General features: G+C 62.8%; 2 protein-coding genes across 4 annotated transcripts; one reads left to right on the top strand and one right to left on the bottom strand.

Moving 5' to 3' along the window:
* Positions 1–4: 4 nt before the first annotated feature.
* CHLRE_11g479600v5 (uncharacterized protein) lies at positions 5–9,100 on the top strand. 2 transcript variants are annotated; one of them, XM_043067704.1, is made up of 21 exons: positions 5–489; positions 761–837; positions 1,174–1,256; positions 1,479–1,502; positions 1,770–1,896; positions 2,404–2,460; positions 2,578–2,695; positions 2,982–3,049; positions 3,327–3,347; positions 3,832–3,959; positions 4,176–4,340; positions 4,550–4,697; positions 5,180–5,294; positions 5,671–5,789; positions 5,970–6,044; positions 6,191–6,289; positions 6,558–6,731; positions 7,043–7,258; positions 7,532–7,672; positions 7,996–8,251; positions 8,489–9,100. In XM_043067704.1, the coding sequence occupies exons 1-21, from the start codon at positions 465–467 to the stop codon at positions 8,641–8,643; spliced, it is 2,391 nt and encodes a 796-aa protein (XP_042919709.1). In that variant the 5' UTR covers positions 5–464; the 3' UTR covers positions 8,644–9,100. The 2 variants fall into 2 exon arrangements, with proteins under 2 accessions (XP_042919709.1, XP_042919710.1); XM_043067705.1 differs by lacking the exon at positions 3,327–3,347.
* A 502-nt stretch (positions 9,101–9,602) lies between these two features.
* Positions 9,603–20,344, bottom strand: CHLRE_11g479550v5 (uncharacterized protein). Of its 2 annotated transcripts, none has more exons than XM_043067702.1 (17): positions 20,074–20,344; positions 19,081–19,774; positions 18,696–18,762; positions 18,400–18,477; positions 17,930–17,995; positions 17,468–17,791; positions 17,094–17,216; positions 16,854–16,910; positions 15,851–16,423; positions 15,504–15,587; positions 14,862–15,140; positions 14,116–14,538; positions 13,697–13,806; positions 12,965–13,320; positions 11,903–12,242; positions 11,520–11,712; positions 9,603–10,875 (listed from the first exon to the last, which is right to left on the bottom strand). In XM_043067702.1, exons 2-17 carry the CDS (start codon positions 19,755–19,757, stop codon positions 10,552–10,554), a joined length of 4,074 nt encoding a protein of 1,357 aa, XP_042919708.1. In that variant the 5' UTR covers positions 19,758–19,774; positions 20,074–20,344; the 3' UTR covers positions 9,603–10,551. The 2 variants fall into 2 exon arrangements, with proteins under 2 accessions (XP_042919708.1, XP_042919707.1); XM_043067703.1 differs by having other exon boundaries at positions 11,903–12,236.

The raw sequence follows: 20,344 nt of genomic DNA, 5'->3' as shown, positions 1-20,344 counted from the left end.
AGGGTTTCTCAATGCGAGGGCCTAAGTTGGGGACATATTCCAGCGCGCGCCTTGCACATTCACTTGTTAGTTATATAACTCGTTCAGCTTGTCATTGTGTCACCTCGTGATAAACTTCACAACGACTTTCCACCGTGCCTGAACCGACGTCACTCGTCTTTCCGCGTCTCTGCCCTGACGCCAAATGTTCAGCTGGCATCTATAACTGAAAGTGCCTTTAATACAACTTGCACTGCGCGAACGCGCGCAGCGCGCTGCTGGCAATGGCAGCAAGTGCGACCGGCCTGCTGCCTATTGCAGACGTTCTGCAGCAAATTGAGGCACTGGTACAGGTCCTGCCACTCTGTACGGACACTCAAGAAGCACCATGCCGCGAAGACCCCACTTCTGCGCGTGGCGTAGCCATTTATACCCAAAACTCAGACGTAGTGTGCACGTCCGACATCCTGTTGCCAGGATTCAACATGCTGCCCAGGTGGCTGCTCGGCGGTGAGTTCGGCGGCTTGCGCGCTCTTTCGTTTGGAAGAGGCGCCTGTCCGTCCGACATGTGAAATGTGCCATGGCGTACGTGGGAGGCTTTACGTTTCTGCATATCCCTCACGCTAGACATCTGTAAAATAGTCCGCGGCGTGAATTTCAAGCTTTATTGCGTCAGTCCGGGAGACGCGCAATGCGAAACCGTCTGAGGGGGTGCCACGTGCGCAGATTTCGGCCACGCCCTTGGCCACGCCCTCTCGCCACCTTCCTCCCTCGCCCGCAGCGGTGTATCTCCTGTTCCTGCTGTACCTTTTTGCTGGAGTCGCGATCGCATCCGACATGTTCATGGACGGCATTATGGTGCGTTGGCCTGCGTTAGCTACAGGCTTGAATGGCCGTGCGTGATTGTGACGCCCAGGGGAGAGCGGTGTCGCGGGCGGTGTGCAATCCGTACATTAGGTGCACTCTAGCGGCAGTGTGCTGGCACTTCCCGCGCTGGCACGCTGCCGTGCGCTGGTTGGACGAGGCTCGTGTGGCCCAAGTGTACGGTATGTGCGTGCGGAGGCAAGGGAAGCCACGCACGAACGCCACCTGGCAGTATTTGCCCCGGCCTCGCCCATACACACATCTTGAAATGGTATCGTCGAGCAATTGAGCATCGCCCATGTTCAAAATTCCCATGCATCCATCCAACAGAATATATGTGCCATCACCAAGATATACAAGCGCAAGAACGAGAAGGGCGAAACCATTTACGTCAAGGAGCCGGTTTGGAACTGGTGCGTGACGGAATGAAGAGACTGAAGAGACCGTCGCAAAGGGTTGTATGGATGACGCACAGCGACCATCCTATCCTGCTGCTTGCTTTGGCTACCCTAGCTAGCTAGCTGCTCCGCCAAAGAGACAGGTAGGGTCTGGAAGGTCTACTGTACGTGGGGAAGAGTTCATTTGACTGGCCCGCCCCCCGCACGCATCCGCCCCAATTTTGCTGGCCTGCGCAGGGTTGTGGCCAACATCACACTTATGTGAGTTCAGTTCGTGGGAGTACGGTCGTGGGAGTACCACGTCTCAGGCTGTAGGTGGCCCGCCGGGTACCATGACGTGTTCCCCGGTCACCTGGCCACCGGGCGTGTGTTTACATCCCTCGCTGTGTTACCGGTACTGTTCGTGCTTTGTTGCACGTTCCGGCGACTCGCGCGAGAGTTTGCCGTGCAGCGCATACCCAGCAGCATGCGCTCGCGCACGGTTACAGCTTACTCGACTTATTGGCATGGGCTTGGGCTCGCGCACAGGGCTCTCGGCACATCATCGCCAGAGATCATGCTTTCGCTGGTTGAGGCGTTGCTCACGCTCGGCAAGCCCGCGGGCGAGCTGGGTCCTAGCTGCATCGCCGGCTCCGCTGCATACAACTTCCTGATGGTGAGTGGTAGCGCGGTGCTTTGCGGGGGTGGGGTTGTCCTCACCATCCCCGACAGGGAGTGGGCGGGTGGGGTGAATGGTGTGTGTGTGGGGCAGGGCGGGGAAGGTGTGGCCGGAGCGGTGCAGGGATGCTACAGCTTCCTGATTGCGGACTGCGTGGCTGGCAGTGAACGAAGATGTATGATGGGGCTGATCCGTAGCAGGTAGCGAGTGCACGCACCATGTATGTCTTTGACACATTATTGTTGGTGTGCTACGCTGTACGTGTGCGAGTGCCATGTAAACACGGCACGCTCGGTCGGATCGGGTCGGGGTCGGGCTCCCGAGCTGCCCTCGGCCCACAAGGGCCTGCCGCCCCGCCCCCATCAGACCGTCCCACGGGTACAGCAGGGGATGCGAAGTTTGAGAACCCCCCCTCATCACCACAGCTCGCTTCATCCATGCCCGGAATGCTATTGTGAGGCGCTATGAGCACTACTTATCAACCCATTCATGTGCCCCTTCCAGATCTCCGCCGTCTGCACCACTGCTCTGCCGGACGGGCAGTTCAAGAAGATTAGTCAGGCACGTGCGGGTTACGCACCTGTGTAGCTTACATACCCGCCGCATGATCCGATGCGCACATGCACACACATGCACGTTTCCTTTTTAGCACACATGCACACGTGTTCCGACATGCAGCTGCGCGTGTATGTGGTCACGGCGGCCTGGAGTATCTGGGCCTACATATGGATGCTGATCGTGTACGTCTACTGGACACCCAATGAGGTTACGCTGGCGGAGGCTTTCCTCACACTCGGTGAGATGCTAATACTGTATGTTTGCGCAACGTGTACGCGATACGGAAGCGGGTGAACAATGGGGTTCCTGTTGCAATCGTACCTAGTTTGAAGTGGAGGTATTGAGCGTGCTGGGTGGGGCTGGGGTTGGCATCGGCGGCGGGGGGCTGCATCAGCAGCTACTGCCGGTGCCGCCATGCACGCTGCACGCATGATGACACGTAAGCAGGGCCAGCAGCTAGCAGCAACATCAAAGCACGCGGCACTACCCAGGCATTGATTTGCGTTCTGCTGTATCACGCCTAGGCTTCTTCGTCCTCATGGTGTTGACTGCCTGGATCGTCGACAAGCAGCCGTGGAAGAAAAACAACAAGGTGAGTGTTGTTTGAGTGCACATGCATGTAAGGCCCTGGGAAGGTGGCAGTAGATATCTAGGGCTCTGACTGCAAGACATGGCATTTTTTTGTTATCCCTGGAAGGGGAATGCTTAATTGGGGAAAGCGGGGCTGAACAGGTAGCGCGCGGCGGGGGCTCGCTCATTGGCAATCACTGCGACGGGGTTTCAATAGGTGCATAAGCAGGTAAGACCCGGTTGCCCACATTGGCTTCGGCCCCCGCCTGTTGGCTGCTGTTCTGTTTGTGCATTGCTAGGGTGGCCGCCAATCTTCGGAGGTGGGCGTTCCGGGCCGAAACGGGCGGATGGAGGGAGTCTGGATGCATGGTGGCTTGCTTACTTACTGCTGGATTGCGTGCTGGCGGCGGCGGCGGGAGACACGCACCTTGGGAGACACGCATGCATGGAGTGCTGCGTGCTGTTGGCATGCATAGCGGCTGGAGCACGATGCCGCGTTCTGCTGATGCTGCGTCCAACGGGCAATCGCGGCTTCGTTTGGCCCCTGCCTGCATGTATGCGCCAGTTATTGTGTACCGTGCGTCGTTGGTGGCGGCAGCAGTCTAGCGCATCGAGCCCATCGGCGTCGCCCCGCCCCGAACTACTTACTTGAGCCCCTTGGCACAAGCCATGCAGCCGCCTGCGTTGGGGGTAGCTCTGTTGCATCGGTGGCATACGTGCATGCAAGGATGTCGCATTATTACGGCATTACCGTAATGCTAACCAGCTTCCTCTTTTGGCTGCCGCACATTATTGCTCGTGCAGATCATCTCCAGGTCGGACCCCGAGGCACCTGCTGCCCTGCCGCCGCCGAGCGTGACCGCGATTGTCGTGAGCCCTGCTCCCGAGCAAGCACCGGGCGAGGCGCCCGTGAGGACGCACGCACACTACAGGTAGCTAGCTAGGTCGCTCTCAATCAACACAAATGCATGATTGGCATCTATCTATTACTCTGCTGGATAATAGCGCACATGGTTGGCAGTGGCCCTGATATGTACACAGCAGCGTACACAGCGGTGTACACAGCAGACTCTGAAGGCAGGCACAGCAGCAGCCAGATAGACGCACTCATGCCCTTGCGGCTGTTTCTTTTGCATTCGCACATGCAGGCACATCCTGGCTGCGCGCCAGCGCCACGCGGCGGCGGCGCACCGGCGGCTGCCTGGCGCACATGGCGAGGGCGGCGACACTGAGCTGCAGCTCGGCTCGGGTGGGCACGCCTACGGCGATGTGGTGGTGCCGGCAGACCCGACCAAGGAGCAAGTCATGTTCAGGTATGTGCGTGTATGATGAGCGCGTGGGCCCTCAACCATATGGTACGCGCACCTATCTTGCATCCGTCACACTATGCTTTCCAGTACTCTGCTGTGTTTGTTTGCATCCAACCTGCTTATTACCGGCACTGCTATGTCCATTTGCGTTACACGATGGCTCGGCGCGTGTCTGTCTCGCATGCATGCGTGTCATCACCATACATGTGCAGGAGCCGCGCGTATGCGTTCCTGGAGTCGGCCGGCACGGCGCGTGTGGCGGTGACGCGTGTGGCCCCGGAGGGCGGCAGCCTGGATCACCCGCTGCGGGTGCACTACAGGACCGAGGACGGAGATGCGGTGGCCGGGCTGGACTATGAGGTGGGGCCGGACTGGGCTAAGGGGTGGGGCCGGACTGGGCTATGGGGTGGGGCCGGAGGCCGGGCAGGCGGGCGGGCGGGCAGGCGGATGGGGGGGCATGGCAATGGATATAAGTGCAAGGTTGCGAGGAGTTTCCGGTATGCTGGGTAATGCGGGGCAACGCGTACTTTGTGCATTACCCAGTGCCGGGAGACATGGTGGGTTGGGTGATGGTGATGGACGTGGCGGTACTGGGGGGGCACAGGGTCACAGCTTGCTTGCTAGGGTTGGGTTTCGTGTCCTGCCGCTGCTGGTGCTGCAGGAGTGTTTGAGCGAGCTATGGGGCCCGGAGCCACGGGGCTGAACGCGGCTCATCGCGAGCCCATCGCTGGCTTCCCCCCGCCCTCTCATACCCAATGCACCCTGCCCCATACGGTACATGCACTGCCCAACGTCCGCACGTCCCGACGCATTGTTATCCCCTGACTTCAATTTTTCCACAGGCGCGCGAGGGCACGCTGCACTTCGCTCCTGGCGAGGCGTACAAGTATGTGGAGGTCCGCATCATCGATGACGACATGACCGAGCCCGACGTGCACTTCAGCATTGTACTCACAGGTGGGCGCGTGTGTGCGTGGGCACATACGTGCGGGTCGAGTGTGTGGTAGGGACATGGGCGTGTAGCCCTGGGGTAGGTGCCCTGGGATGGCTCCAGCCGGCCCCGGCCCCGGCCCCGGCCCCAGCCCTGGCCCCACCACCTGGGCCTAAGGGCCAGGGCCGGGGCCAGGGCCGGGGCCGGGGCCGGGGCCGGGGCCGGGGCCGGGGCCAGCGCTGGGGCCAGCGCTGTCGCAGCAGGGTCGCGCGCGTATTGAAGGTCTTGTAGCACTGAAGGCCGCTGTTGGCTATTGTGATGCTCGTTGTTATCCATTTTGGCACATGCACGCACGCGTCTCACCGCTGCGGCCGCGCCCCGCACGCGCATGTGCACGCACAGGCGCTGACGCGCCCAACGGCGCCGGCAGGGAGGTCCTGGTGGCGCAGGAGCGTGTGCGTGTGACCATTGTGGACGACGACGACGCGGGTGTCATTGGCTTCGAGCTGCCCGATTACGAGGTGGGCACGTATAGCCACGCACCCATTCACGGAATGGTGCCAAGGGGGTTCGTACGATGGATACTGGCGGATACTGATGGATGGACGTGGGTCTACGGGAGGGGGCTAGGGCAGCGGCACTAACACGTCAAATCACAACGCATGACATCGTATGATGCCATCACGCCATCCACACCCCAGGTGGCCTTTAACGAGAAGCGCACCTTCGCCGAGGTGACGTTGGTGCGCCGACGCGGGGCCGACGGCCGCGTTACGGTGAGCTGCTGCAGAACTATTGAGCTCATGTCGAGCTCCTTTCCGAATTCACTACATCAATGAATCTCACTCATCCATGCACCCTAGGCTGTGCGCCATTTGTTCTTCAAACATTCCTCACAAACAAATAACAAACACACACGCAGGTCGATTATGAGACTCAGGACCTGTCGGCCGTGGCCGGCGACGACTACGTTGCCGCCAAGGGCACGGTGGTGTTCGAGTCGGGAGAGAAGAGCGCAAGGGTAAGTGGTTGCGCATGGGCGTCGGAGCGGGGCGTTTCCGGCGGTGGGCGCAAGGGTTGCAATTTTGCCCAGTTCGCCGTACCCGTACCTTTGTGTACGGGCACGTGCGAGACCATGCGAGCACATTGCCGATCGATTGAGTTAAGGACACCGTCTCCATGAGCGGACTTCTTGGACCTGGCTACGTACTTTACTTAAACGAGTGTTTCTCGTTCTATCCTTTCAACCAACGTGTGCATGCACGTGTGTGTGCATACACCACCCACAGGTTCGGCTGCAGCTGCTACAGTCGTTCGTGCCCGAGGCGCACAAGGCTCTGCAACTGGTGCTGAGCAACCCGGAGGGCGGGGCAGAGCTCGGCAAGCGCAGCGCCTGCAAAGTGACGCTGGTGCGGAGGCAGTTCACGTTGATGCCGGGTGCAGCCACCGCCGCGGGGCAAAAGGTGCGCCTGCTGGGTACTCATAGTGGGGGAGAGAACTAGTAAGGGAAGGGCATGCGCGAATGTGCACGTGTGTTTATGTGTGTGTGTGTGTGTGTGTGTGTGTTTATGTTTACGTGTGTGTATGTGGGTGGGTGGGTGGGTGTGGGTGTCGGCGCAGGTAGGGACGTGCAGGGCGGTCAGGGAGGCGTGCGTGTAGGTGACTTTGGCTGCTTCACGCCATGCACTGACGCCACCGCCGACTCTTAGCCCTACTGCCTGATGCTTAGGTAGCCATGTGCTTACCGTCACATGAATCAAAAAACACAACGCAGGAGGGTTTGGAGCTCGGCAACGGCAGCATCAAACTGGTAGGCGGCGCCGAGGGCGGCGCGGGCAGCGACAAGGGCGAGGGAGAGGGAGAGGAGTTCAACCTGTGGTCGGCTTGGCGCGAGCAGATTGTGTCTGTGTTCAGCCCGGACGAGCCGGACGAGGGCGAGGTGGTCAGCTGGGCCGGCCTCATGCTGCAGTACATCAACATCACTTGGAAGGTGAGAGGCGCCAAGTTAGTAAAATACGGTTGTTTTGGGGGCCCGCAAATGTGAACGGATCCAAACTTGCTTTCGGCATCCGCATCCATTCGGTAACGCGCTGTCCTACCACCCGTGCGCCCACCGCCCCACATACCTCCGCCACCCCCACCCCCCCACCCCATCGCATATGCGGCTACAGTTTCTCCTTGCAGCGCGACTGTTTCCTTACGGGATTGGTTCAAAGTTAACCCCCACCCACACCACCCCAACTGCTCCCTCTGCCCCCCGCAGCTGGTGTTGTTCATCCTGGTGCCGCCCGCCGAGTGGAAGGGCGGCTACCCGTGCTTCTTCGCGGCCCTGGGCAGCATCGTTGGGATTGTGTACCTGGTAAACGAGGCCGGGTCCCTGTTTGGATGCATCATCGGACTCAAGGTGAGAAAGATCTCAGCGCTTGACGCGTATTTATGATAGTGCTGGGAGTGCGAAGGACGGGGGCGCACAGGAGCGCGTGTGTTGAAAAACAGGTGTGGACGGGTCGGGCGAATCGGACCGCGGCACGGGAAGCCAACATACTGATCGCCTCTACCGTATTATGGTGACAGGGCCCGAGAGTCGCCTTCCGCATTACCTGCCGAGCACATCCCGGCCAAGCCGCCCGCTAGTAACCCTACCCTCAACCTGACTTGTCCCATCCCGCGGTCCGCGGACCATTCCCCAACTCCAGCCCCCAATCCCCCGCTTATTCCGACACGCAGGAGGTGATGGTGGGTGTTTCGATCGTGGCGGTTGGCACCTCCCTGCCCGACACGCTCGCGTCTCGCATCGCGGCCGTCAAGGACCCGGACGCCGACGCCGCCATCGGCAACATCACCGGCAGCAACGGAGTAAACGTGTTCCTGGGGCTGGGGCTGCCGTGGGCCGTGTGCTCCGTGTACTACCACGTGCGAGGGGAGAAGTACGTCACGCCGGGCGGCGACCTGGAGTTCGCAGTCATGCTGTACGCCATCCTGGGTGAGTACGGCACCAGCGCCTACCCTGTACGGCAATAATGAGTACGGGGTGCGGCGGCACAGGGCTTGCATTTCGCTGTGTCGAAGCGTGCCAGTGAAGAAAGGAGCTAGGTGCGCGAGGCTCGACAGCGGTTGGTCGCCAAACGCGCGCCACGACGCAATCAAACACCCGCATGTCAATCGAGGACATACAACTTACCTTCACGGTATCATTTCACGCGCCGCACCGTCTCCTCAGGCGGCTGCGGCATCTTCATCCTGGCAGTGGCGCGTTACTTTGGCGGCGAGCTGGGCGGAACCAAATTGCGGCAGTACAGCATTGCGGGCCTGCTGACCGTGCTGTGGCTGCTGTACCTCATCTTGTCGGGTCTGCGCGCGTACGGTAACATTTGAACATGCATAGATACCGACAGGCAGCGTTGGTGTTGATTATTTCATTAAGAACGCCACCGATATGATCCTAAGCATTTGATTGCGACACTGGTGAAGCGTTGCGTCGGGTTGGATATGATCCTTGGCCGGTCGGGTTGACTTCCCATGCGTAGGGGGGCGGGGGTAGGCGTTCATGCATGAAGAGCGGAGTGATCAAATCACAGCATATGAAGTGCCAACGTCCAGTAGGAGCAGCTGGGGGCCATTTCATCGAGGCTGACGGCAATCATTTGGTTTCGTTTGCATTGACAAGCTCTGATGACTCTGTAGCAACCTCCGTGGGATGTGCGGGCAGCTAGCGGGAATGCTTGCAGGCCAGCAGCAACATGCCATGCGCCATGTTTCGCCTTGAGACTGCAAGGTTGTACGTACCTATGGTATTGGAGGAGGCCTTGTAAAGTTGTAAGCCACTCTATCTGCATCATTGCCCTACAGCTACCGCGTATTTTTGCATCCATGAATGACTCAGCAGAGTTGCCCGATAAGAAAGGTGCACCTGCCATAACGTAGCGCATCGGCCTCATCAGCAGCACGCAAGGTGGCGCAATACCCCGCGCGTGCCGCTCAGCAGCTTCACACAGACGCAACCGCTAGTTCGTGACATGGCCTCGACTCCCCCGCGGAAGCTGTATGCGTTTCCCCACGACACTGCTCGTACGACCAACGGATTGCAGGTGTTGAAGGACGCGGGAGGTCCCATTGGATTGAGCATCTGCTGGAGATGAGTGGCAGTAGCAGCTAGAGCAGCGGCAGCAGCAGTGCGGCAGGTGGCGACAGCGCAGAGCCGGCCCGTGCGAGGGTCGCGGCCACAGGGATGGAGGCGCACGGAGGACGCCGCTGGCCCGCTGCTGTGTGAGCGGTGGCGTGGCGGATCCAGCCGTGGGGTGGGGTGGGGGGCCGAGCACACGGTGAGCAGCACCGGCAGGATTCGCAGGAAGTAGCCGTGTATACGCATAGCAGAGTATAAGGGTGGTGTTGGCGGGGCCCGGGGCACTGCTTGGCGCATGTCCAGCCCAGTCCTGTCCAGTCCTCATGTCATCGTCGTGTCATCATCACATCCTCAGGGCAGTGCACCATTCGTGGCGAAGCTCGTAGCCGGGTCGAGAGGGGCACGGACCTTGCCGCACTCCGTCCCACACTCCTACAAAGCTGCTGAACCGGCTTCTTCTGGGGAAGCGAGTAGCGTTCAGGAGTGCAACAGAAAGCATAACATCCGGGCACCCCTGCATAACATCAGCCGGACAAAGAGAACGCTACGCCGCCGCCAGACCACCAACTCCGCCAGCCATGACACTCGACATCACCCGATAATGTACACGAGGTGACTTCGGGTCCCTGCCGCACGCATCTACCTGCCAGACCGTCCTGCCCCAGACCAGCCACACGCCTCAACCATCACGGCATCACGCAAGCAGCAAAGCAAGACGCTATCAAACTCAAGCACTGTACCAATGTTAAAGTACACCATCTTGCAACTCGATTCAGCCGTGTGGTCATTACCGACTGCACCAATACTGAATACGTCGCATCTATTCCCCCCCCCCGCGACGATTCCTTGACTATTGTTGGGCTGTAGCCCCCCCCCCCCCGACCTCACACGCCGTCGGTGCACCCACATCATCACCTGTGTCCGGTACCCACAACTGTCAACAGGCCCTGCACGGCACACAGCCTTGCACACAGCCTTGCCCCCCGCCCCCACCCTCCACACGCATCCTAGCCATACCAGCCACCCCCACGAACCTTCAGCCGCACACACAACGATTGTGCCCCCACGTTTGCACACCACCAAAGTTATAACTTCTAAAATCCCACTTGCCCCGCCCTCTCCTCACTTCCTCACCAGCAACTGCCGCTTGCCCCCACGTCTCACCGCGTCCCCCTTCCAGCAAGCACGTACGACTGAAAGGAGCCGCCAGCCGCCAAGCGCTTCTGTTGCCCGTTCACAGGCGGTTTTATTCCATCTGCAGAGCCGCTGCTGGCGGCGGCGGCGCCGCCAAACCCCGCGCCGAAGCCACCAGAGGTGTGGGCGGCGCCAAACATGGCCGGAATGACGCCAGCAGCAGGCGCGGCAGCTGCTACAGCCGCACCGCTCGCACGAGGCTGCAGCACCGGTGACTGGTGCTGCTGCTGCCGCTTCAGCTGTTGCTCCGCAGCCTGTTGTGCGACCAGCGCCTGTGCCATGACGTTGACCTGAGGACGCGACGGGGCAGGTGCTCGTAAATGCAATCTCCGTAGAAAAATGTTTCTCATTTGTTTTCAGGTGGATGAACAGCTTAACACACGCTGCGTAACGCATGCAGGCAGATGAAGCTGTCCATCTCGATAAAATCAATATACGCCCGGAGCCCAGAGTGGCAATACAAGAGAGACGCTCCGGCCCAAGGCCCAGTCCCGACAACGGATGCCCTCAAACGCAGGCACGGCGCGCGCACACACACACACACACACACACACACACACACACACACACACACACACACACACACACACACACACACACACACACACACACACACACACACACACACACATACACACACGGTAGGTATCCGTAAGTAACTCCGTCGCGCCGTCTGGGCGGGCTTCGTTTTGTTGTTTTCTTTTCAACACACATACACATACACACACACACACACACACACACACACACACACACACACACACACACACACACACACAGACAGAGTTTCGTTTTTTAACACACAGACAGACAGACACACACGCACGCACGCATGCACGCACACACACACACACACGCACACACACACATACACATACACACACACCGTGCCGTCTGGGCGGGCTTCGTTTTGTTGTTTTTCCAACACACACACCTGCTGCCGCGCGGCGGTGACCAGGTCTCGCGACTGCGGTGCGCCATGCTGCTGCAGCCCGTACGCGTGGTGCTGCTGCTGCAGAGGGCTGTTGCTGTGGCTACTGCCGCCGCCGCTGCCGGCCCCGCCGCCCTTGCCGCCCTTGCCGCTGTTTGCGCCGGAGCCGCGCCAGCGCCGCGGCTGTTCCACGCCCCTGCGATGAAGGAATTGAAAGGCGCGGCGGTGCCTTTCAAAACCCTTGCTGCAGCGCTGTCCACTAGCTATAGCTTGGGCAGCATGTACCGTAATGGGGGCATCAGCGCACCAACAACTAGCACCGGTCATATCTACCCACTCAGAGCTCGCCTGCCTGCCTGCACGCCCACACCCACGCCAGCTCGCACCTGCCGCTGGCCCCCGCGCCGTTGTAGAAGCCAGCAAGCCTCGGATCCATGGAAAGGGTCGGTAGCATAACCGCCGCACCGTTGACATTACCGTTACCGTTACCCGCTGCCGCCGCGTCGTACGACCAGGATCCCAACGGATGGGAGTTGCGGCGGTTGGGCGACAGTTGACCGCTGGCGGTGGTGCGGGTGGGGCTGGCTGGGCCGACGGGGCTATGGGCGTAGCCAACTGTAAGACCGTTGGCGGCCCCTGGTGCGGCGATTGGGTCGTTGATGGTTGGGAGGTGGGCGGCCGCGGCAGCGCTTAGCGCCGTCAGCGCAGAGCCACCGCCACCTGCACCTGCGGCCGCCGCAGACAGATGCCGACATGAGTCATGCGTGAACTTGCGCCCCCATTCACAACAGCCGTAAAGTGTGGCGGAAGCGAAGAGCCCGCAACGCTAGCTAGCCCATCGTCTGGAGGCTGGCGGCGCCAACCCGACGCCGCAAAGCCCTGCCCCACCAACACAGCCCCACCAACACGGCCCCACCAACACAGCACCACCAACACAGCCCCGCCAACACAGCACCACCAACACAGCCCCGCCAACACAGCCCCACCAACACGGCCCCACCAACACAGCCCCACCAACACAGCACCACCAACACAGCCCCGCCAACACAGCCCCACCAACACGGCCCCACCAACACAGCCCCACCAACACAGCCCCACCAACACGGCCCCACCAACACAGCACCACCAACACAGCACCACCAACACAGCCCCACCAACACGGCCCCACCAACACAGCACCACCAACACAGCCCCGCCAACACGGCCCCACCAACACGGCCCCACCAACACAGCCCCACCAACACAGCACCACCAACACAGCCCCGCCAACACAGCCCCACCAACACGGCCCCACCAACACAGCCCCACCAACACAGCCCCACCAACACAGCCCCACCAACACAGCAGCCACGCCCAACACAGCCCCACCAACACAGCAGCCACGCCCAACACAGTCACAGCCGCGTCTTCCCTCCTGACCGGCCCGCCTTCGTTTCCCCCCGCCCCACCTGCCAAGACAGGCCCACTCGGAAGACGCGGCAGGAAGCCCGCGCCACCGGACCGCGGGGCTCCTGCCCGACCGCCGCCGCCGCCGCCGCCGCCGCCACCACCACCGCCACCGCCGCCGCTGCCGCCACCACCACCTCCGCCGCCGCCGCCGTCTGCACTCGCAGGCTGCGGCTGCGGCGACCGCGACCGCGCCTCCGGCTCCGCGCCGGCGGTGGAGGGCCGCACTTCCAGGACACAGTTGCCGCCACCCTGCATGGCCGCAGACCCCACCACCGCCACCCCGTTCCCGGCGGCGGCGGTGGCGGCACGCGCGCCGCCCCCTGCCGGGCCGCCGGGGTCGCTCATTCGGCCGCCCCTGCGCGCACACGATGCATCAGGAACACAGCTCAAAGCGGGTGCGGGGGTCATAACAGGAAACACATCGGAAGGCTAATGGAAGGCCTGGACGAACCCAGTGCCGTGTGCCGTGTGTCGTGCCGTGTACCCAATATCTTGAGCTGCAGCCGGAGGCTTGCGTACCATACATGCGATCAGCCGTACATATCCACGCTTGCGCCCCCTCGCCGCCGGCGTCTGTGGCCTACAGCCCAGCTGCAGCGCACGCGCGGGCCTTCAACATTTGCACGCGCGCACACACACGCACACACACACACACACACACACACACACACACACACACACACACACACACACACACACACACGCAAGGCCGTGCACACGGTCCCACCCACCTGCCGGTTATGGAGCCGTAGGGGTGTTGCTGGTGCGGGGGTGACGGAGCACCACTGCCTCCTCCTCCGCCGCCTGCCCGCTGCGGGCTTTGCCGCCGCCGCTTAGCCATCTGCACCGTCGGCCGCCCGAAGCAGCAGAAGCAGCAGTACAATTCACCAACAGTCAGGCAAGGGCGCATGGAAAGCCTCAGACATACGGTACTAGCGCATGGTCTGAACCAAGTGTTGTCCCCAGGTATCGTCCAAGGCACCCCACCCCAGTGACCCCACCCATTCCCTTTCCGTACTCATTCTCGGCAGAGCCCCACGCCTGCCAACTCCGTCCCCATGCCCATCCCCGCATCAACTCCGAACCCAGTCACGCCCGCTCTTCACCCCGCCCCTCCCCCCGCGCCCTCCCGCCCCCACCATCCACTCACCACCGACTCCATGTACTCGGCATACAGGCTGCCGGGCTGTCCGCCGTGCATGCCCCCCACACCCCCCAGCCCCAGTTGCGCCTGTCCCATGCCCCCGCCCCCGCCGCCCCCGCCGCCGCCGCCGCCGCCCCCGCCGCCGCCGCCGCCGCCAGGCCCCAGCTGGTACGCCGACTGGCTCGCCTCCAACCGCCCGCCGCCGCCTCCTCCCGGGTAAGAGTTCTGGCTGTAGCCACCGCCACCGCCACCGCCTCCGGCGCCGGCGCCTCCGGCGCCGCCATAGCTAACTCCGGGGTAGTGGTAGGGCTGCTGGTGGGGGTTGCCGGCCCGGCCTCCGCCTCCGCCTCCACCTCCGCCTCCGCCGCCGCCGCTGCGGCCGATGCCGACGCCGCGGACCATGGCCCCGAACAGCGCGTCGGCGCCGGGCTGGTGAGGTGGAGGGCGCGGCGGGTAGGTACACTTACACGCACGTAAGACACAAGCACGTGGTGAGCATGCCGAGATACTGAAACCTTCTACTACTTTGAAGCCCACCATGAGTTGCGCATCGTGCCCGCAGTGACACGCCTAGTAATCGTGCGGCCTTTGACTACGAGCCTCACATCTACTCGGTCGCCCTCGCCCTCCCTGTTTCCCCCGCTTGCCACCTTACGTTTGACGCACACACCCGCCCTTTCCCTCCCGTCCACGCTGGCCCGCCCTCCTCCCCAAACAATCATCCGGCCCTCACACAACCGCTCCTCACCCACCATGCCAAACGCGCCATCCATGCCGCCTCCGCCGTACCACGCCGGCTGCTGCTGCTGCTGCCGCTCGCCGTGCAAGGGGCCGTGCCCGCCACCCCCGTGCGGCCCTCCCGCCCCCCTCATCAGGTGCGCGCCTCCGTCTGTGAGGTGCTGGTAGTGCGTGCCGCGCGGCGACATCTGTTGGAACAGCGGGGAATTGAACCCGGGTCCGCCGGCCCGGTCCCACTCCGTCATGGGCATGTCCACGTGTCGCCGCTGCGGCTCGGCAGGCGCGCGGTTGCGCTGCATGGGTGGGTGGGTGGATGGATGGGTGGGTGGGACGAGGGTGGGGGGCGTGTGGGCGTGTGGTTTTGGTTGGGTCAGTGCACAGAAGGAGCGGTGGGGGTGCATTGGGCTTTTGTGCGACAGGGGGCGGAGCGTGTTGGGGGTTGGAGGGGCACGCTGGTGTGCCGCGCGCATCCATATGCTTATTGTGCCAACACACACACGCACACACACACACACACTCACACTGGGCGGGCTTTCGTTTCGTTTTCTACAACACACACACACACACACACGTACACGCACACACACACATGTTCTCTCTCCCTCCCCCTCTCTCTCCTCCTCTTCGTGGCCTCAGACACGCGCGCGCGCTCCCACCTGCGGCTGTGGCGGCTGTTGTCGCAGGTAGGCGCCCAGGGCGGACTCCACTCCGCTGTAGTCGGCGGCGTCGTAGCCGGGCAGCTGCAGCAGCACATGGGGAAAAGGGGGGAGAGAGAGCCAGGGGAGGGGTTGCTTAACTACCAGCCCAAACTAAACCAAGCTAAAGTAGCGGACACACAGGCAGAGGCCTTAGTTGCAAGCGATGATACTTGGGGGGAGAGGGGATAGCGGTCCATGAAAGGTGGAGTAAGCAAACCCATGTGCAGTGCCGACATCCAGGGGGGACAGGGAGGAAGAGGCTGGAAGAGGGGTGTGGAAGATTGGGGTGTACCACGTCGTCTCACCTCCAGTGATGATTCATGCCGGCCCGCAACCGCCACCGTCTGAGGTGACGGCGACGCGCGAGCTGGGGGCGAGGGCGGCACCTGTTGCCGCGGAGCCCGCAGTGGCGAGCGCCCCTGCGGTGAAGCCGGTTTGGCCAGCTCCTCAGGCTGTGGCCGCTGCGGCGGCGCCGGCGGCGGCGGCGGTGGCGAGGGCGAGGGCGCCGCCGGCTTCGGCTTTGGCTCCGGAGCCTTTGGCTTGGCGAGCTGTGGCGCCGGCTCCGGCTCCAGCCCCGGCTTGGGCGCCGGAACCGGTTTCTTGACTGGCTTCGTTGGCGATTCCACCGCCGGCTCCGGCACAGCAGCGGGCGGCTCCGGCTCCGGCTCCGGCTCCGGCTCCGGCTCCGGCTCCGGCTGCGGCTCCGGCGCTGGCGTGCTCGGTGCCGGCTCTGGAGCGGGCTTGGGCTTAAGCTCCTTTTTAGGCTCGGGCGGGGGCTCCTGTTTGGGCTCCTGGGGCGGCTTGTGTCCAAACTTCTTGAGCAGGGCTGAGAAGAGGCCCCGGCTGGCTTCCAGAGCCTGCACGTCCCGGAACAGCGACTGCAGGGCCGGAGGGGCGGGGGCGAGGGGGGGGGGGGGGAAAGGGGCAGGGGACACAACACAGGCTTATGAGTCCCACCTGAGAGTTCCAATCCGCGGTGTTCATACAACCCCCGCCCGCCTTTGATGGCGGCTCCCGCCCTCGGTGGCTGCCCTTGTCTCAAGCACTCCACCCTGCCACGCTGCCACGTCCACACATAGACTGCGCAGTTCTGCACACCAGCCCACAAGCAGGGTCTTGCCCCACCCGGGCCCAAATTGCCGTTCGCACACCCCAGCCCCCGTGCCCCAACCCCCCAACCCGCACTGCCGTATCTTGCCCTGCCAAAGTGTTCCCTGTCTCCGTGTCCTGGACCCCGGGCTGGAACCCCCGGGCTGGAATCCCCGGGCTGGAACCCCCGGGCTGGAACCCCCGATCGACCCGGCTCACCTGCAGCAGCTCCGCGTACTCGGGACCCGCCACCGTGTCCGACCACATGTCAGCCAGCTGTCAGGCGCGTGTGGAGGATGGGGCGGGTGTAAGAGCGGGAAAGCGGGAGGGGCTTGCGGATAGCTGCCCAAACGCCGCACGGCCCGCACCCCACGCGCACCCGCACCCGCCTGCTGCCATCCCTGCCCTTGTCCCCATTGTGCTTTAGCCACAGCACACGCAGACACAGTCGCCACACACCTCGAACATGGCGTCGAAGAAGTTTGGAAAGTCCATGTAGGGCAGGCCCTTGTTGTCGTCCAGCCAGTCCTCTGCCGGGTCGTAGTCGGGATCGGAGGGCAGGCCGAAGCGCGGCAGCAGCACCTGCCAGGAGTGTGTCAGTGCAGGTTTGACACGGTGGGGATTGCAGAGCTGGGAATGGGGACAAGAGCAACGCTTTGGCCCACCCCTCAACCACCCTCCACGCACTTTTACACGCCCTACTCTACTACGCCCTCCCCCATTCGCATGATGGCTGGTGGCTGTGTAGGCTGCCTCGTGCTGATGATGGGACTTGTTCGTTGGGCTCGGGCATACAAACACCTCCCACCCCCCAACCCAGTCGCCTGCCTCACCAGTGTGATGGCCACCACCATGGCGCTGTAGATGGGGCAGTCCAGTGTGGCAGCAAACACGTCGTCCGGGTCGCTACCCGCCCGGCTGCCGCGCCGCCCCCCGCCCGCCGCCCCCTCTCCCTCCACCTTCCCCTCCCGGCCTGCGGCCGCAGCGCCTGCGGCGCCGCCTCCCTCGCCCTCCTGATCTGCTGCCTCCGCTTCCGCCTCCTGATCTGCTGCCTCCTGGTCTGCTGCCTCCACCAGCTCGTCCGCCTCGCCCAGCACCACCACACGAGTGGAGGACTTGGGCAGCCAGCGCCACCAGGCCCGCACCGCCTCCACCACCTGTGAGCGACGACGCACGAGTACGTGTGACGACGCATGAATGCCTGTGACGACGCCTGCGTGTTGTGACTTGTCGTGCTGTCCCAACCCATACCGCGCCCCGCGCCGCCAGCGCGTCAGCTGCTGCCGCCCACCTACCGCGGGGTGGGTGCGCACGGCCCGCCGCGCCAGCAGTGCGTCCTCGGTGTACATCTCTGCGTTGCCCTGGGGTGGGGGCCGTGTTGGGAGAGGGCGGTGGTGCAAGAGCACAAGTCGAGACGTTGATGGCACGGCGCGGGTATGGCGTTACGTGCGGTGTGGGCAGGCACCCATATGCACCTGCTTGCCTCCCCCCCTCGGATGTCGCGCGTCCTCCACACACGGTATTCTGCACCCCATTCCACCTCCCCTCCACCCCCAAGGAGACAAACCACGTACCATACACGCAAACGTATCCCCCCCGCTAATGCCTCTGCCTGTGCTCCGCCCGTTTTCGTTGGTTTTGGTTTAGTTTGGGCTGGTATTTACAACCACCACACACACACTTACACACGCTCACACACACACACACACACACACACACACACACACACACACACACACACACACAGAGTTAGGCACACCCGCACCTGCTTGGCGTAGTTGATGTCGGCCAGGTCGCGCATGTTCTCCACCTCCAGGGCCACATCACTGGCGCCCACCTGGGCCTGTGCGTGTGTTTGTGTCGGAGGGGACAGTGGGCAGTGGGCAGTGGGCAGTGGGCAGTGGCAGGAGAGGAAGGCGACCAGTGAGGCGGAGACCGTGCCACAGCACAGCACGCAGCAGCGGCCGCTCATCCCATCCCACCCAAGCCAACACCTCAAAACACACGCCCCGCCGCCCGCCACGCACCCACGCCATACCCCGCCACCACCACCGCGCGCACCTGCACCAGCGCGGACTTGTTCTCCTTCTCGAAGTCGGACTTGTCGGCCGCCACCAGCAGCGTGGCCCTAGAGGGGGGGGGGGGAAAGGGAGGAGTGATGTGAGGTGTGGAATGGCAAGGAGGGCGCCAAGAAACGTGATTGAGCCAGGGCGGAGAGGAAGCGGGTGGCCTACTGGCCTACAGCTCCAAGCTCGTGCCCGCCCCTGCCCGCCCGTGCCCGCCCCTGCCCGCCCGTGCCCGCCCGTGCCCACCCATGCCCGCCCGTGCCCGCCAATGCGCATTGCCGCAATGTTCACCTCCCTCGGCTATCTGTGCTATCTTTGCTGTGCGTATGGCCTCTGCCCAGCACCGCTCTCCGACTCTGCCCCTTACGGCGCTGCCGCACCTGAAGATGGTGGCCACGGCGTTCTTGGCGCGCATCCACCTGCCCCGCACCGCGTGCAGCCCCGCCGCCGCCAGGCCGTGCCGCTGCGGCGGCGGCAGCGCCTGAAGCCGCTTGCTCGCCGCGGCCTCCACGTCGGCCACAGCTGCCGGCGGCCGCGCCTGACCCACATCGGCGCCGCTGTCACGCGCGCTGGCGGCTGCCTCAGCGCCCGCGGCTCCGTCCGATGTGGCTGTGGCTGTCGCTGCATTTGTGGCTGTGGCGGCGGATGCGTCTGTGCTTGCGGCATCGGCAGGTGATGACGACGCAGCAGCCGCAGACGTGGGATCCGTGGCAGCTCCCGCGGTTTCCCCAGCTTCACCAGAGACAGCTGCTGCTGGGGAGTCGGCTGCATCTTGTGCCTCCGACTCAGGGTCTGTTGCACCGGCGCAAGCTGCGCTCACATTACTTACATCTGTGCCATGTTTGGTCCCACCCCCGCCTGAGTCCGTGGCGGCGCCAGGCATCGCGTCGGGCAGGCCACCAGAGGCAGCCTTACAGTTGGCAGGCTCGGCGGCGGAGACGTCGCCGCCAGTGCCACAGCTATCTTTTGCTGGCTCCGAGTCTTGCACCGGAGCTGCAGGTGGCTCTGGGGGCGCGACCTCGGCGGTCGGCGGCTCCACCCCGTCGACTTCCGCCATGCTGCTTGAAATGGCGCCTGTTGAACAAGAACCCAAGGTTACCACTGAGCCCATCTGCAACTCCCCACATTTATACACTAGTTCAGCTTTGTGGAAGGCGTGTACTGCTCCGCCAGAAAACATCGGCACGAATTGTGTCGGGTCCGGGCACGGATGCGCACTCCGCGGATGGTCACCCCAGCTCCAGGATTACATGATGTAGTTGAAGGTCACGGCATCAGCCCGCCTGGCGCTCGCCCGGTTTCCGGCCCCTTTCAGGAGGTATGCTGTCCTCCTCGCCCATTTGAGTTCCTGTGAGGGTCATAATCCTTTATACCTGCGTCTCGATGATGCTGGGGGCTTTCTCGCCGCGTGGAGTCTATAAGGTCACCAGGGACATTTGCATCGTTCGGTGTAGAGCTCCGCCTATGTTTGGCATCGACAACCAGACCGCTTATGTGCGTTTATGTCTACTCATAGAAAATTCAAGAGAAGGGAACGCGCTCCTGACGAAAGCAGCTCAGAACGAGTGCTTGTTGCATATTGTGCACGCGTTCGCCTTCCTGAACATATATGCGAGTTTAAAAAGCCACAGTTAAGCTGTTACA

Source organism: Chlamydomonas reinhardtii, chromosome 11 (genome assembly GCF_000002595.2).
Source record: "Chlamydomonas reinhardtii strain CC-503 cw92 mt+ chromosome 11, whole genome shotgun sequence".
NCBI lineage: Eukaryota > Viridiplantae > Chlorophyta > Chlorophyceae > Chlamydomonadales > Chlamydomonadaceae > Chlamydomonas > Chlamydomonas reinhardtii.
This window is presented reverse-complemented; position numbering and strand designations above follow the sequence as displayed.

Coding starts and splice junctions, on each gene's coding strand:
- CHLRE_11g479600v5 (XM_043067704.1), top strand. CDS start 465: ATGCTGCCCAGGTGGCTGCTCGGCG. Junction 1,897..2,403: donor CTGCATACAACTTCCTGATG/GTGAGTGGTAGC, acceptor TGCCCCTTCCAG/ATCTCCGCCGTCTGCACCAC. Junction 3,050..3,326: donor CGTGGAAGAAAAACAACAAG/GTGAGTGTTGTT, acceptor GTGCATTGCTAG/GGTGGCCGCCAATCTTCGGA.
- CHLRE_11g479550v5 (XM_043067702.1), bottom strand. CDS start 19,757: ATGGCGGAAGTCGACGGGGTGGAGCCGCCGACCGCCGAGGTCGCGCCC. Junction 18,478..18,695: donor ACAAGTCCGCGCTGGTGCAG/GTGCGCGCGGTG, acceptor ACACACGCACAG/GCCCAGGTGGGCGCCAGTGA. Junction 17,792..17,929: donor CCGTGCGCACCCACCCCGCG/GTAGGTGGGCGG, acceptor CGTCGCTCACAG/GTGGTGGAGGCGGTGCGGGC.